This window comes from Coregonus lavaretus (assembly GCF_964263955.1).
Source record: "Coregonus lavaretus genome assembly, chromosome: 18".
NCBI classification, from domain to species: Eukaryota; Metazoa; Chordata; class Actinopteri; order Salmoniformes; family Salmonidae; genus Coregonus; species Coregonus lavaretus.
This window is the reverse complement of record NC_140005.1, coordinates 7,064,023-7,080,644: the sequence shown is the minus strand read 5'-3', so window position 1 is coordinate 7,080,644 and position 16,622 is coordinate 7,064,023. Positions and strand designations below refer to the sequence as shown.

General features: G+C 38.4%; 1 protein-coding gene across 1 annotated transcript in view; it reads left to right on the top strand.

Moving 5' to 3' along the window:
- The window catches only part of LOC311145963 (MAM domain-containing glycosylphosphatidylinositol anchor protein 2-like), a gene marked incomplete at its 3' end in the record, with an annotated part of 191,280 nt that overhangs the window by 126,480 nt on the left and 48,178 nt on the right, over positions 1-16,622 (top strand). Inside the window, exon 10 of the mRNA XM_084182369.1 lies at positions 15,946-16,094. Coding sequence (XP_084038495.1) covers positions 15,946-16,094 — 149 coding nt within the window. The remainder of the gene's footprint in view (positions 1-15,945; positions 16,095-16,622) is intronic.

The following is a 16,622-nucleotide window of genomic DNA, read 5'->3' as shown; positions in this document are numbered from 1 at the left end:
GCTCAGTGTTTTGGTATTAGTGTTCTCAGTGTTTTGGTATTAGTGTTCTCAGTGTTTTGGTATTAGTGTCCTCAGTGTTTTGGTATTAGTGTTCTCAGTGTTTTGGTATTAGTGTTCTCAGTGTTTTGGTATTAATGTTCTTAGCGCTCAGTGTTTTGGTATTAGTGTTCTCAGTGTTTTGGTATTAGTGTTCTCAGTGTTTTGGTATTAGTGTTCTCAGTGTTTTGGTATTAGTGTTCTCAGTGTTTTGGTATTAGTGTTCTCAGTGTTTTGGTATTAGTGTTCTTAGCGCTCAGTGTTTTGGTATTAGTGTTCTCAGTGTTTTGGTATTAGTGTTCTCAGTGTTTTGATATTAGTGTTCTCAGTGTTTTGGTATTAGTGTTCTCAGTGTTTTGGTATTAGTGTTCTTAGCGCTCAGTGTTTTGGTATTAGTGTTCTCAGTGTTTTGGTATTAGTGTTCTCAGTGTTTTGGTATTAGTGTTCTTAGCTCTCAGTGTTTTGGTATTAGTGTTCTTAACTCTCAGTGTTTTGGTATTAGTGTTCTTAGCGCTCAGTGTTTTGGTATTAGTGTTCTCAGTGTTTTGGTATTAGTGTTCTTATCTCTCAGCGTTTTGGTATTAGTGTTCTCAGTGTTTTGGTATTAGTGTCCTCAGTGTTTTGGTATTAGTGTTCTCAGTGTTTTGGTATTAGTGTTCTTATCTCTCAGCGTTTTGGTATTAGTGTTCTCAGTGTTTTGGTATTAGTGTTCTTATCTCTCAGCGTTTTGGTATTAGTGTTCTCAGTGTTTTGGTATTAGTTTTCTCAGTGTTTTGGTATTAGTGTTCTCAGTGTTTTGGTATTAGTGTTCTTAGCTCTCAGCGTTTTGGTATTAGTGTTCTCAGTGTTTTGGTATTAGTGTTCTCATTTTTTTGGTATTAGTGTTCTTAGCGCTCCGTGTTTTGGTATTAGTGTTCTCAGTGTTTTGGTATTAGTGTTCTCAGTGTTTTGGTATTAGTGTTCTCAGTGTTTTGGTATTAGTGCGCTCAGTGTTTTGGTATTAGTGCGCTCAGTGTTTTGGTATTAGTGTTCTCAGTGTTTTGGTATTAGTTTTCTCAGTGTTTTGGTATTAGTGTTCTCAGTGTTTTGGTATTAGTGTTCTCAGTTTTTTGGTATTAGTGTTCTTAGCGCTCAGTGATTTGGTATTAGTGTTCTCAGTGTTTTAGTATTAGTGTTCTCAGTGTTTTGGTATTAGTTTTCTCAGTGTTTTGGTATTAGTGTTCTCAATTTTTTGGTATTAGTGTTCTTAGCGCTCAGTGTTTTGGTATTAGTGTTCTCAGTGTTTTGGTATTAGTGTTCTTATCTCTCAGCGTTTTGGTATTAGTGTTCTCAGTGTTTTGGTATTAGTGTCCTCAGTGTTTTGGTATTAGTGTTCTCAGTGTTTTGGTATTAGTGTTCTTATCTCTCAGCGTTTTGGTATTAGTGTTCTCAGTGTTTTGGTATTAGTGTTCTTATCTCTCAGCGTTTTGGTATTAGTGTTCTCAGTGTTTTGGTATTAGTTTTCTCAGTGTTTTGGTATTAGTGTTCTCAGTGTTTTGGTATTAGTGTTCTTAGCTCTCAGCGTTTTGGTATTAGTGTTCTCAGTGTTTTGGTATTAGTGTTCTCATTTTTTTGGTATTAGTGTTCTTAGCGCTCCGTGTTTTGGTATTAGTGTTCTCAGTGTTTTGGTATTAGTGTTCTCAGTGTTTTGGTATTAGTGTTCTCAGTGTTTTGGTATTAGTGCGCTCAGTGTTTTGGTATTAGTGCGCTCAGTGTTTTGGTATTAGTGTTCTCAGTGTTTTGGTATTAGTTTTCTCAGTGTTTTGGTATTAGTGTTCTCAGTGTTTTGGTATTAGTGTTCTCAGTTTTTTGGTATTAGTGTTCTTAGCGCTCAGTGATTTGGTATTAGTGTTCTCAGTGTTTTAGTATTAGTGTTCTCAGTGTTTTGGTATTAGTTTTCTCAGTGTTTTGGTATTAGTGTTCTCAATTTTTTGGTATTAGTGTTCTTAGCGCTCAGTGTTTTGGTATTAGTGTTCTCAGTGTTTTGGTATTAGTGTTCTTATCTCTCAGCGTTTTGGTATTAGTGTTCTCAGTGTTTTGGTATTAGTGTCCTCAGTGTTTTGGTATTAGTGTTCTCAGTGTTTTGGTATTAGTGTTCTTATCTCTCAGCGTTTTGGTATTAGTGTTCTCAGTGTTTTGGTATTAGTGTTCTTATCTCTCAGCGTTTTGGTATTAGTGTTCTCAGTGTTTTGGTATTAGTTTTCTCAGTGTTTTGGTATTAGTGTTCTCAGTGTTTTGGTATTAGTGTTCTTAGCTCTCAGCGTTTTGGTATTAGTGTTCTCAGTGTTTTGGTATTAGTGTTCTCATTTTTTTGGTATTAGTGTTCTTAGCGCTCCGTGTTTTGGTATTAGTGTTCTCAGTGTTTTGGTATTAGTGTTCTCAGTGTTTTGGTATTAGTGTTCTCAGTGTTTTGGTATTAGTGCGCTCAGTGTTTTGGTATTAGTGCGCTCAGTGTTTTGGTATTAGTGTTCTCAGTGTTTTGGTATTAGTTTTCTCAGTGTTTTGGTATTAGTGTTCTCAGTGTTTTGGTATTAGTGTTCTCAGTTTTTTGGTATTAGTGTTCTTAGCGCTCAGTGATTTGGTATTAGTGTTCTCAGTGTTTTAGTATTAGTGTTCTCAGTGTTTTGGTATTAGTTTTCTCAGTGTTTTGGTATTAGTGTTCTCAATTTTTTGGTATTAGTGTTCTTAGCGCTCAGTGTTTTGGTATTAGTGTTCTTAGCGCTCAGTGTTTTGGTATTAGTGTTCTCAGTGTTTTGGTATTAGTGTTCTCAGTGTTTTGGTATTAGTGTTCTCATTGTTTTGGTATTAGTGTTCTCAGTGTTTTGGTGTTAGTGTTCTTAGCGCTCAGTGTTTTGGTATTAGTGTTCTCAGTGTTTTGGTATTAGTGTTCTTAGCGCTCAGTGTTTTGGTATTAGTGTTCTCAGTGTTTTGGTATTAGTGTTCTTAGCGCTCAGTGTTTTGGTATTAGTGTTCTCAGTGTTTTGGTATTAGTGTTCTCAGTGTTTTGGTATTAATGTTCTCAGTGTTTTGGTATTAGTGTTCTCAGTGTTTTGGTATTAGTGTTCTTATCTCTGTGTTTTGGTATTAGTGTTCTCAGTGTTTTGGTATTAGTGTTCTTAGCTCTCAGCATTTTGGTATTAGTGTTCTCAGTGTTTTGGTATTAGTGTTCTCAGTGTTTTGGTATTAGTGTCCTCAGTGTTTTGGTATTAGTGTTCTCAGTGTTTTGGTATTAGTGTTCTTATCTCTCAGCGTTTTGGTATTAGTGTTCTCAGTGTTTTGGTATTAGTGTTCTTATCTCTCAGCGTTTTGGTATTAGTGTTCTCAGTGTTTTGGTATTAGTTTTCTCAGTGTTTTGGTATTAGTGTTCTCAGTGTTTTGGTATTAGTGTTCTTAGCTCTCAGCGTTTTGGTATTAGTGTTCTCAGTGTTTTGGTATTAGTGTTCTCATTTTTTTGGTATTAGTGTTCTTAGCGCTCCGTGTTTTGGTATTAGTGTTCTCAGTGTTTTGGTATTAGTGTTCTCAGTGTTTTGGTATTAGTGTTCTCAGTGTTTTGGTATTAGTGCGCTCAGTGTTTTGGTATTAGTGCGCTCAGTGTTTTGGTATTAGTGTTCTCAGTGTTTTGGTATTAGTGTTCTTATCTCTCAGCGTTTTGGTATTAGTGTTCTCAGTGTTTTGGTATTAGTGTTCTCAGTGTTTTGGTATTAGTGTTCTTATCTCTCAGCGTTTTGGTATTAGTGTTCTCAGTGTTTTGGTATTAGTGTTCTTATCTCTCAGTGTTTTGGTATTAGTGTTCTCAGTGTTTTGGTATTAGTGTTCTTAGCGCTCAGTGTTTTGGTATTAGTGTTCTCAGTGTTTTGGTATTAGTGCGCTCAGTGTTTTGGTATTAGTGCGCTCAGTGTTTTGGTATTAGTGTTCTCAGTGTTTTGGTATTAGTGTTCTTATCTCTCAGCGTTTTGGTATTAGTGTTCTCAGTGTTTTGGTATTAGTGTCCTCAGTGTTTTGGTATTAGTGTTCTCAGTGTTTTGGTATTAGTGTTCTTATCTCTCAGCGTTTTGGTATTAGTGTTCTCAGTGTTTTGGTATTAGTGTTCTTATCTCTCAGCGTTTTGGTATTAGTGTTCTCAGTGTTTTGGTATTAGTTTTCTCAGTGTTTTGGTATTAGTGTTCTCAGTGTTTTGGTATTAGTGTTCTTAGCTCTCAGCGTTTTGGTATTAGTGTTCTCAGTGTTTTGGTATTAGTGTTCTCATTTTTTTGGTATTAGTGTTCTTAGCGCTCCGTGTTTTGGTATTAGTGTTCTCAGTGTTTTGGTATTAGTGTTCTCAGTGTTTTGGTATTAGTGTTCTCAGTGTTTTGGTATTAGTGCGCTCAGTGTTTTGGTATTAGTGCGCTCAGTGTTTTGGTATTAGTGTTCTCAGTGTTTTGGTATTAGTGTTCTCAGTGTTTTGGTATTAGTGTTCTCAGTTTTTTGGTATTAGTGTTCTTAGCGCTCAGTGATTTGGTATTAGTGTTCTCAGTGTTTTAGTATTAGTGTTCTCAGTGTTTTGGTATTAGTTTTCTCAGTGTTTTGGTATTAGTGTTCTCAATTTTTTGGTATTAGTGTTCTTAGCGCTCAGTGTTTTGGTATTAGTGTTCTTAGCGCTCAGTGTTTTGGTATTAGTGTTCTCAGTGTTTTGGTATTAGTGTTCTCAGTGTTTTGGTATTAGTGTTCTCATTGTTTTGGTATTAGTGTTCTCAGTGTTTTGGTGTTAGTGTTCTTAGCGCTCAGTGTTTTGGTATTAGTGTTCTCAGTGTTTTGGTATTAGTGTTCTTAGCGCTCAGTGTTTTGGTATTAGTGTTCTCAGTGTTTTGGTATTAGTGTTCTTAGCGCTCAGTGTTTTGGTATTAGTGTTCTCAGTGTTTTGGTATTAGTGTTCTCAGTGTTTTGGTATTAATGTTCTCAGTGTTTTGGTATTAGTGTTCTCAGTGTTTTGGTATTAGTGTTCTTATCTCTGTGTTTTGGTATTAGTGTTCTCAGTGTTTTGGTATTAGTGTTCTTAGCTCTCAGCATTTTGGTATTAGTGTTCTCAGTGTTTTGGTATTAGTGTTCTCAGTGTTTTGGTATTAGTGTCCTCAGTGTTTTGGTATTAGTGTTCTCAGTGTTTTGGTATTAGTGTTCTTATCTCTCAGCGTTTTGGTATTAGTGTTCTCAGTGTTTTGGTATTAGTGTTCTTATCTCTCAGCGTTTTGGTATTAGTGTTCTCAGTGTTTTGGTATTAGTTTTCTCAGTGTTTTGGTATTAGTGTTCTCAGTGTTTTGGTATTAGTGTTCTTAGCTCTCAGCGTTTTGGTATTAGTGTTCTCAGTGTTTTGGTATTAGTGTTCTCATTTTTTTGGTATTAGTGTTCTTAGCGCTCCGTGTTTTGGTATTAGTGTTCTCAGTGTTTTGGTATTAGTGTTCTCAGTGTTTTGGTATTAGTGTTCTCAGTGTTTTGGTATTAGTGCGCTCAGTGTTTTGGTATTAGTGCGCTCAGTGTTTTGGTATTAGTGTTCTCAGTGTTTTGGTATTAGTTTTCTCAGTGTTTTGGTATTAGTGTTCTCAGTGTTTTGGTATTAGTGTTCTCAGTTTTTTGGTATTAGTGTTCTTAGCGCTCAGTGATTTGGTATTAGTGTTCTCAGTGTTTTAGTATTAGTGTTCTCAGTGTTTTGGTATTAGTTTTCTCAGTGTTTTGGTATTAGTGTTCTCAATTTTTTGGTATTAGTGTTCTTAGCGCTCAGTGTTTTGGTATTAGTGTTCTTAGCGCTCAGTGTTTTGGTATTAGTGTTCTCAGTGTTTTGGTATTAGTGTTCTTAGCGCTCAGTGTTTTGGTATTAGTGTTCTCAGTGTTTTGGTATTAGTGTTCTCAGTGTTTTGGTATTAGTGTTCTCATTGTTTTGGTATTAGTGTTCTCAGTGTTTTGGTGTTAGTGTTCTTAGCGCTCAGTGTTTTGGTATTAGTGTTCTCAGTGTTTTGGTATTAGTGTTCTTAGCGCTCAGTGTTTTGGTATTAGTGTTCTCAGTGTTTTGGTATTAGTGTTCTTAGCGCTCAGTGTTTTGGTATTAGTGTTCTCAGTGTTTTGGTATTAGTGTTCTCAGTGTTTTGGTATTAATGTTCTCAGTGTTTTGGTATTAGTGTTCTCAGTGTTTTGGTATTAGTGTTCTTATCTCTGTGTTTTGGTATTAGTGTTCTCAGTGTTTTGGTATTAGTGTTCTTAGCTCTCAGCATTTTGGTATTAGTGTTCTCAGTGTTTTGGTATTAGTGTTCTCAGTGTTTTGGTATTAGTGTTCTTAGCTCTCAGCATTTTGGTATTAGTGTTCTCTGTGTTTTGGTATTAGTGTTCTCAGTGTTTTGGTATTAGTGTTCTTAGCTCTCAGCATTTTGGTATTAGTGTTCTCAGTGTTTTGGTATTAGTGTTCTCAGTGTTTTGGTATTAGTGTTCTTAGCGCTCAGTGTTTTGGTATTAGTGTTCTCAGTGTTTTGGTATTAGTGTTCTCAGTGTTTTGTATTAGTGTACTCAGTGTTTTGGTATTGGTGTTCTTAGCGCTCAGTGTTTTGATATTAGTGTTCTCAGTGTTTTGGTATTAGTGTTCTCAGTGTTTTGGTATTAGTGTTCTCAGTGTTTTGGTATTAGTGTTCTCAGTGTTTTGATATTAGTGTTCTTAGTGTTTTGGTATTAGTGTTCTTAGCGCTCAGTGTTTTGGTATTAGTGTTCTTAGTGCTCAGTGTTTTGGTATTAGTGTTCTCAGTGTTTTGGTATTAGTGTTCTCAGTGTTTTGGTATTAGTGTTCTCAGTGTTTTGGTATTAGTGTTCTCAGTGTTTTGGTATTAATGTTCTTAGCGCTCAGTGATTTGGTATTAGTGTTCTTAGCGCTCAGTGATTTGGTATTAGTGTTCTCAGTGTTTTGGTATTAGTTTTCTCAGTGTTTTGGTATTAGTGTTCTCAGTGTTTTGGTATTAGTGTTCTTAGCGCTCAGTGTTTTGGTATTAGTGTTCTCAGTGTTTTGGTATTAGTGTTCGTAGCGCTCAGTGTTTTGGTATTAGTCTTCTCAGTGTTTTGGTATTAGTGTTATTAGCGCTCAGTGTTTTGGTATTAGTGTTCTCAGTGTTTTGGTATTAGTGTTCTCAGTGTTTTGGTATTAGTGTTCTCAGTGTTTTGGTATTAGTGTTCTTATCTCTGTGTTTTGGTATTAGTGTTCTCAGTGTTTTGGTATTAGTGTTCTCAGTGTTTTGGTATTAGTGTTCTCAGTGTTTTGGTATTAGTGTTCTTATCTCTGTGTTTTGGTATTAGTGTTCTCAGTGTTTTGGTATTAGTGTTCTTAGCGCTCAGTGATTTGGTATTAGTGTTCTCAGTGTTTTGGTATTAATGTTCTCAGTGTTTTGGTATTAGTGTTCTCAGTGTTTTGGTATTAGTGTTCTTATCTCTGTGTTTTGGTATTAGTGTTCTCAGTGTTTTGGTATTAGTGTTCTTAGCTCTCAGCATTTTGGTATTAGTGTTCTCAGTGTTTTGGTATTAGTGTTCTCAGTGTTTTGGTATTAGTTTCCTCAGTGTTTTGGTATTAGTGTTCTCAGTGTTTTGGTATTAGTGTTCTTATCTCTCAGCGTTTTGGTATTAGTGTTCTCAGTGTTTTGGTATTAGTGTTCTTATCTCTCAGCGTTTTGGTATTAGTGTTCTCAGTGTTTTGGTATTAGTTTTCTCAGTGTTTTGGTATTAGTGTTCTCAGTGTTTTGGTATTAGTGTTCTTAGCTCTCAGCGTTTTGGTATTAGTGTTCTCAGTGTTTTGGTATTAGTGTTCTCATTTTTTTGGTATTAGTGTTCTTAGCGCTCCGTGTTTTGGTATTAGTGTTCTCAGTGTTTTGGTATTAGTGTTCTCAGTGTTTTGGTATTAGTGTTCTCAGTGTTTTGGTATTAGTGCGCTCAGTGTTTTGGTATTAGTGCGCTCAGTGTTTTGGTATTAGTGTTCTCAGTGTTTTGGTATTAGTTTTCTCAGTGTTTTGGTATTAGTGTTCTCAGTGTTTTGGTATTAGTGTTCTCAGTTTTTTGGTATTAGTGTTCTTAGCGCTCAGTGATTTGGTATTAGTGTTCTCAGTGTTTTAGTATTAGTTTTCTCAGTGTTTTGGTATTAGTGTTCTCAATTTTTTGGTATTAGTGTTCTTAGCGCTCAGTGTTTTGGTATTAGTGTTCTTAGCGCTCAGTGTTTTGGTATTAGTGTTCTCAGTGTTTTGGTATTAGTGTTCTTAGCGCTCAGTGTTTTGGTATTAGTGTTCTCAGTGTTTTGGTATTAGTGTTCTCAGTGTTTTGGTATTAGTGTTCTCATTGTTTTGGTATTAGTGTTCTCAGTGTTTTGGTGTTAGTGTTCTTAGCGCTCAGTGTTTTGGTATTAGTGTTCTCAGTGTTTTGGTATTAGTGTTCTTAGCGCTCAGTGTTTTGGTATTAGTGTTCTCAGTGTTTTGGTATTAGTGTTCTTAGCGCTCAGTGTTTTGGTATTAGTGTTCTCAGTGTTTTGGTATTAGTGTTCTCAGTGTTTTGGTATTAATGTTCTCAGTGTTTTGGTATTAGTGTTCTCAGTGTTTTGGTATTAGTGTTCTTATCTCTGTGTTTTGGTATTAGTGTTCTCAGTGTTTTGGTATTAGTGTTCTTAGCTCTCAGCATTTTGGTATTAGTGTTCTCAGTGTTTTGGTATTAGTGTTCTCAGTGTTTTGGTATTAGTGTTCTTAGCTCTCAGCATTTTGGTATTAGTGTTCTCTGTGTTTTGGTATTAGTGTTCTCAGTGTTTTGGTATTAGTGTTCTTAGCTCTCAGCATTTTGGTATTAGTGTTCTCAGTGTTTTGGTATTAGTGTTCTCAGTGTTTTGGTATTAGTGTTCTTAGCGCTCAGTGTTTTGGTATTAGTGTTCTCAGTGTTTTGGTATTAGTGTTCTCAGTGTTTTGTATTAGTGTACTCAGTGTTTTGGTATTGGTGTTCTTAGCGCTCAGTGTTTTGATATTAGTGTTCTCAGTGTTTTGGTATTAGTGTTCTCAGTGTTTTGGTATTAGTGTTCTCAGTGTTTTGGTATTAGTGTTCTCAGTGTTTTGATATTAGTGTTCTTAGTGTTTTGGTATTAGTGTTCTTAGCGCTCAGTGTTTTGGTATTAGTGTTCTTAGTGCTCAGTGTTTTGGTATTAGTGTTCTCAGTGTTTTGGTATTAGTGTTCTCAGTGTTTTGGTATTAGTGTTCTCAGTGTTTTGGTATTAGTGTTCTCAGTGTTTTGGTATTAATGTTCTTAGCGCTCAGTGATTTGGTATTAGTGTTCTTAGCGCTCAGTGATTTGGTATTAGTGTTCTCAGTGTTTTGGTATTATTTTTCTCAGTGTTTTGGTATTAGTGTTCTCAGTGTTTTGGTATTAGTGTTCTTAGCGCTCAGTGTTTTGGTATTAGTGTTCTCAGTGTTTTGGTATTAGTGTTCGTAGCGCTCAGTGTTTTGGTATTAGTCTTCTCAGTGTTTTGGTATTAGTGTTATTAGCGCTCAGTGTTTTGGTATTAGTGTTCTCAGTGTTTTGGTATTAGTGTTCTCAGTGTTTTGGTATTAGTGTTCTCAGTGTTTTGGTATTAGTGTTCTTATCTCTGTGTTTTGGTATTAGTGTTCTCAGTGTTTTGGTATTAGTGTTCTCAGTGTTTTGGTATTAGTGTTCTTATCTCTGTGTTTTGGTATTAGTGTTCTCAGTGTTTTGGTATTAGTGTTCTTAGCTCTCAGCTTTTTGGTATTAGTGTTCTCAGTGTTTTGGTATTAGTGTTCTCAGTGTTTTGGTATTAGTGTTCTTAGCGCTCAGTGTTTTGCTATTAGTGTTCTCAGTGTTTTGGTATTAGTGTTCTCAGTGTTTTGTATTAGTGTACTCAGTGTTTTGGTATTAGTGTTCTTAGCGCTCAGTGTTTTGGTATTAGTGTTCTCAGTGTTTTGGTATTAGTGTTCTCAGTGTTTTGGTATTAGTGTCCTCAGTGTTTTGGTATTAGTGTTCTCAGTGTTTTGGTATTAGTGTTCTCAGTGTTTTGGTATTAGTGTTCTTAGAGCTCAGTGTTTTGGTGTTAGTGTTCTTAGTGCTCAGTGTTTTGGTATTAGTGTTCTTAGCGCTCAGTGTTTTGGTATTAGTGTTCTCAGTGTTTTGTTATTAGTGTTCTCAGTGTTTTGGTATTAGTGTTCTTAGCGCTCAGTGTTTTGGTATTAGTGTTCTCAGTGTTTTGGTATTAGTGTTCTCAGTGTTTTGGTATTAGTGTTCTCAGTGTTTTGGTATTAGTGTTCTTAGCGCTCAGTGTTTTGGTATTAGTGTTCTCAGTGTTTTGGTATTAGTGTTCTTAGCGCTCAGTGTTTTGGTATTAGTGTTCTCAGTGTTTTGGTATTAGTGTTCTTAGCGCTCAGTGTTTTGGTATTAGTGTTCTCAGTGTTTTGGTATTAGTGTTCTTATCTCTCAGTGTTTTGGTATTAGTGTTCTCAGTGTTTTGGTATTAGTGTTCTCAGTGTTTTGGTATTAGTGTTCTCAGTGTTTTGGTATTAGTGTTCTCAGTGTTTTGGTATTAGTGTTCTTAGTTTGCTCAGTTGGTAGAGCATGGCGCTTGCAACGCCAGGGTTGTGGGTTCGTTTCCCACGGGGGGCCAGTATGAAAAGATTTATGCACTCACTAACTGTAAGTCGCTCTGGATAAGAGCGTCTGGTAAATGACCCAAAAAAAATGAAGCACACTGAGTGGATTCCTCTGAAGAATACAGTGTGTTTTTACATACCACTGTGTCAACACTTCTGAGGAATACAGTGTGTTTTTACATACCACTGTGTCCACACTTCTGAGGAATACAGTGTGTTTTTACATACCACTGTGTCAACACTTCTGAGGAATACAGTGTGTTTTTACATACCACTGTGTCCACACTTCTGAGGAATACAGTGTGTTTTTACATACCACTGTGTCAACACTTCTGAGGAATACAGTGTGTTTTTACATACCACTGTGTCAACACTTCTGAGGAATACAGTGTGTTTTTACACACCGCTGTGTCAACACAGTGATATTTTGTCCTTTTGCGTTCAAGCTTCTTCAACATAAGACGCTCAATGGATGGGAGAAACGGCCAGAAGGTTTTACTGTTGATAAGTGTTCATAGTCTGCAGACCAAGAAGTACAGCCGTATCACTGCTCAAGTTATATTAGCCCCAACTCGGATTTGCATTGGCAATTTTCTGCCCTGTACAGCAGCCGCCAGGAGAGAGGATTACTGCACTCCCTAGCCTGCCCTCCACCCAAAAGAAAATGTCAGCAATTTAGGGAACACGAAAACCCAGGTCCACTTGTTATATTAGAAAGTCACCTTGTCTCCTGTACGGCATTCCTGAAACTATTTGACTGTCCAACATTAAGGAAAGCAAGAAAACCTGTCTGTCTTCCTGATAATAGTGTGTGGCTCAAAGACTCCCTCTCTTGATCCTGGCAGTTGTTTGAATCTTTCGGTAATTCCGGCTGGAAAGAGCGTTAGTGTCCAGACAACACTCCTGCTGCTTTTATAAAGTGCTAATGCTTGATATTTCCGTGCTTTTTGGAGGAGTTCAGTCACATGAAAGCAAGTCGTTGACAAACCTTAAAGGGATACTTCAGGACTTTGGCAACGAGGCCCTTTATCTACTTCCCCAGAATCACATGAACTTGTGGATACCATTTTTATGTCTCTGTGTCCAGTATGAAAGAAGTTAGAGGTAGTTTCGCTAGCCAATGCTAACTAGCGTTAGCACAACGAATGGAAGTCTATTGGTATCTGCTAGCGTGTGTGTGTGTGTGTGTGTGTGTGTGTGTGTGTGTGTGTGTCTCGTGACAGACGTTACAATCTGCACACATTCTGGGTGCCTTCCGATTGCATGATAGCAGAATATGTGGCATAGCAGGAACATTGCTGCGGTAGTGGCTGGTAATGAATGCTTGACAAGATGACAGCTTCACATTTCCGAGGAGTTGGTTGTGAAATATTGATGACAGGGTTTAGCTGTGCTGTAGCAGCAGCTCAGCTCTCCACCCACGTACACATGTGGCTTCACATCCCAGTTACCAAAGACCGAAGCCTTACTTACACCATGCTTCACATCCCTCATATCAGCCTGACCTAATTGGCTCTGGATAAGAGTGTCTGCTAAATTACTAAAATATTAATATATCAGATATCGTCTGTTTTACCATACGTGAAGTTATACTGTAACACCCACAGGATAACCATGTAGAGTTCAGTGTGTGTGTGTGTGTGTGTGTGTGTGTGTGTGTGTGTGTGTGTGTGTGTGTGTGTGTGTGTGTGTGTGTGTGTGTGTGTGTGTGTGTGTGTGTGTGTGTGTGTGTGTGTGTGGTACCTCTGTGTGGACAGGTAAGATTAGACTGCAGTGTATGAGCTACCCACCGCCTGGTGACCCTTCGACTGTGTGGCTAAAGGAGGGCTCAGATGGAAGGGGGTCAGGTGGGAGGGGGTCAGGTGGGAGTGGTCAGGTGGGAGTGGTCAGGTGGGAGGGGGTCAGGTGGGAGTGGTCAGATGGGAGTGGTCAGGTGGGAGTGGTCAGATGGGAGTGGTCAGGTGGGAGGGGATCAGATGGGAGGGGTCGTATGGGAGGGGGTCAGATGGGAGGGGGTCGTATGGGAGGGGCTTCTCTCTGATGTCATACTCCCATTGATCTCAATGACTTTGTGGCCATCAGCGTGCGACTGTGATAAAGGCATCCATAGACTATGTTGTGACTTCAGACAACACATCCATGTATACAGTATGTATTACATTCTTACTTATAGACTATATATTCTGACTACAAACAACACATCCATGTTTTTTTTGTAAATGATTGACGGGAGATGGATGATTTTAGGTAACTTTGTTTTCTTTCAATCACACAAAGTTTGAAATTATATTGATCTAGCTGGCGTCAAACGAGATCAAATATTTGTTTTTAGTACCATTTTTAAAAATGTTATGTTGTATCATGACTCACTGTAACATAGATCTATGGACAGCACCTCAATGTCACATTAATGTCAAGATATGAAACGGATTAATCTAACTCACATAGCTAGAATTATTCATCTAACTCACCTAGCTAGAATGATTTATCTAACTCACATAGCTAGAATGATTCATCTAACTCACATAGCTAGAATGATTCATCTAACTCACCAAGCTAGAATGATTTATCTAACTCACCAAGCTAGAATGATTCATCTAACTCACCTAGCTAGAATGATTCATCTAACTCACATAGCTAGAATGATTCATCTAACTCACATAGCTAGAATGATTCATCTAACTCACCAAGCTAGAATGATTTATCTAACTCACCAAGCTAGAATGATTCATCTAACTCACCAAGCTAGAATGATTAATCTTACTCACATAGCTAGAATGATTCATCTAACTCACCTAGCTAGAATGATTAATCTTACTCACATAGCTAGAATGATTCATCTAACTCACATAGCTAGAATGATTCATCTAACTCACATAGCTAGAATGATTCATCTAACTCACCAAGCTAGAATGATTCATCTAACTCACCTAGCTAGAATGATTAATCTTACTCACATAGCTAGAATGATTCATCTAACTCACATAGCTAGAATGATTCATCTAACTCATCAGTTGTCAGAGCACCTTACCGATCACTGCACCTGTACACAGCCCATCTGAAATTAGCCCACCCAACTACCTCATCCCTATATTGTTATTTATTTTGCTCTTTTGCACCCCAGTATCTCTATTTGCACATAATCTCTTGCACATCTAGCATTCCAGTGTTAATACTATTGTAATTATTCTGCACTATAGCCTATTTATTGCCTTACCTCCATAACTTGCTACATTTGCACACACTGTATATATATTTTCTGTTGTATTTTTGACTTTATGTTTTTTACCCCATATGTAACTCTGTGTTGTTTTTATTGCACTGCTTTGCTTTATCTTGGCCAGGTCGCAGTTGTAAATGAGAACCTGTTCTCAACTGGCTTACCTGGTTAAATAAAGGTGAAATAAAAAAATAAAAAAGAATGATTCATCTAACTCACATAGCTAGAATGATTCATCTAACTCACATAGCTAGAATGATTCAGCTAACTCCCCTAGCTAGAATGATTCAGCTAACTCACCAAGCTAGAATGATTCATCTAACTCACATAGCTAGAATGATTCATCTAACTCACCTAGCTAGAATGATTCATCTAACTCACCTAGCTAGAATGATTCAGCTAACTCCCCTAGCTAGAATGATTCATCTAACTCACATAGCTAGAATGATTCATCTAACTCACCTAGCTAGAATGATTCATCTAACTCACCTAGCTAGAATGATTCAGCTAACTCCCCTAGCTAGAATGATTCAGCTAACTCACCTAGCTACATTTACATTTACATTTTAGTCATTTAGCAGACGCTCTTATCCAGAGCGACTTACAGTTAGTGAATACATATTTTTTTTATACTGGCCCCCCGTGGGAATCGAACCCACAACCCTGGCGTTGCTCTATCAACTGAGCTACATCCCTGCCGGCCATTCCCTCCCCTACCCTGGACGACGCTGGGCCAATTGTGCGCCGCCCATGAGTCTCCCGGTCGCGGCCGGCTGCGACAGAGCCTGGATTCGAACCAGGATCTCTAGTGGCACAGTTAGCACTGCGATGCAGAGCCTTAGACCACTGCGCCACTCAGGAGTACATACGTTGTTGATATACGTTGTTACGTTGTTGCTGATACGTTGTTGTATCATGACTCACTGTAACATCAAATATATGTCATAGATAGACAGCTCCTCAATGTCACATTAACGTCTGCTTTGGACTAATCCATTACCCTTTGGGTTAATACCGGTAGTCCCACTCTAAAGCTCCTGTGCGACTCTTCCTACTTCCCTAGTAGCAAGTTAGGTTTTCAAGAACCAGACAGCCCTTTCCGCTAAGCTGTTTTCCAGGGCTTGTCAGCTTTTAGCCCTCTTCTTCTTTACTGCGTAGTTTTGTGTCCGTGCGTTCTTTGAACCACTGGCTTTCTTTCTCGTTTCTGTTTGTGGGCAGCATTGGGAAGAGTCCAGCTTCAATGCTACAGTGACAGTGCTCACCATGTATCTCCACAACAGGACATGTTTAGGCCTAGAAGAGTACGGATCAATTGCATTTCATGGACACTAACCAAGAATGTGATGACACAGCTGTGTGTGTCTGAGGGAAATAATGCACGTTTAAATGGGATGTACACACGCACGTAGACGGAGACACAGACACACTGATACGACACACACACACACACATAATATACACTCAGTATACAAAACATTAAGAACACCTGCTCTTTCCATGACATAGAATGACCAGGTGAATCCAGGTGAAAGCTATGATCCCTTATTGATGTCACTTGTTAAATCCAATTCAATCAGTGTAGATGAAGGGGAGGAGACAGGTTAAAGAAGGATGTTTAAGCCTTTAGACAATTGAGACATGGATTGTGTGTGTGTGCCATTCAGTGGGTGAATAGGCAAGACAAAAAACGTAAGTGCCTTTGAACGGATATGGTAGTAGGTGCCAGGCGCACCGGTTTGTGTCAAAAACTGCAACGCTGCTTGTTTCTTCACGCTCAACAGTTTCCTATGTGTTTCAAGAATGGCCAACCACCCAAAGGAGCTTTCGACCCCTTGTAGAGTCCATGCCCCGACGAATTGAGGCTGTTCTGAGGGGAAAAGGGGATGCAACTCAATATTAGGAAGGTGTTCTTAATGTTTTGTACACTCAGTGTACACTTGTACGTCTGCAATAGGACAAATATAAGCAGCACCCCCACACACAGCCTACGCTAAAACCAGTCTGCTTTTCTTTTCTTTGTTACAGGGAGGGCCTATGCCCCAGAGTTCTACTATGACACGTACAGTGCATTGTGGCAGAACCGGCCCAGGGTCTATGGCTTCAAGCTACAGTGGACCCAGCAGAACCCGCTGTCTGTGGACCGCATCGTGGCCTACCGACTGGGTATCAAACAGGTGAGCGGGAACAGTTAGTCCTTCTCCTTGACTTCTTCATGCTCTGGGCTTTGTCAAAGTTTCACCTTTTTAAGGTCTACTTCTGTCTCCAAAGTGAGAGCAATACATTTTGTATGTTTGAAGTAGTTGTAACACACACTAGTTCCTGATTGTGATGTCACTCATGAGAGTGAGTTAGGCTTTGCCATTCTAGCCAAGTAGTGACTTTATTTTTTATTTATTTATTTTATTTGTACCTTTACTTAACTAGGCAAGTCAGTTAAGAACAAATTCTTATTTACAATGACGGCCTACACCGGCCAAACCCGGACGATGCTGGGCCAATTGTGCGCCGCCCTATGGGACTCCCAATCACGGCCGGTTGTGATACAGCCTGGAATCGAACCAGGGGGTCTGTAGTGACGCTTCAAGCACTGAGATGCAGTGCCTTAGACTGCTGCACCACTCGGGAGCCCGAACTGACTTTGACAGTGTTCACTGCAGCAAATGAGCTAAAAAAGCAAGGAGATTGATAGGCATTGTAGAAAT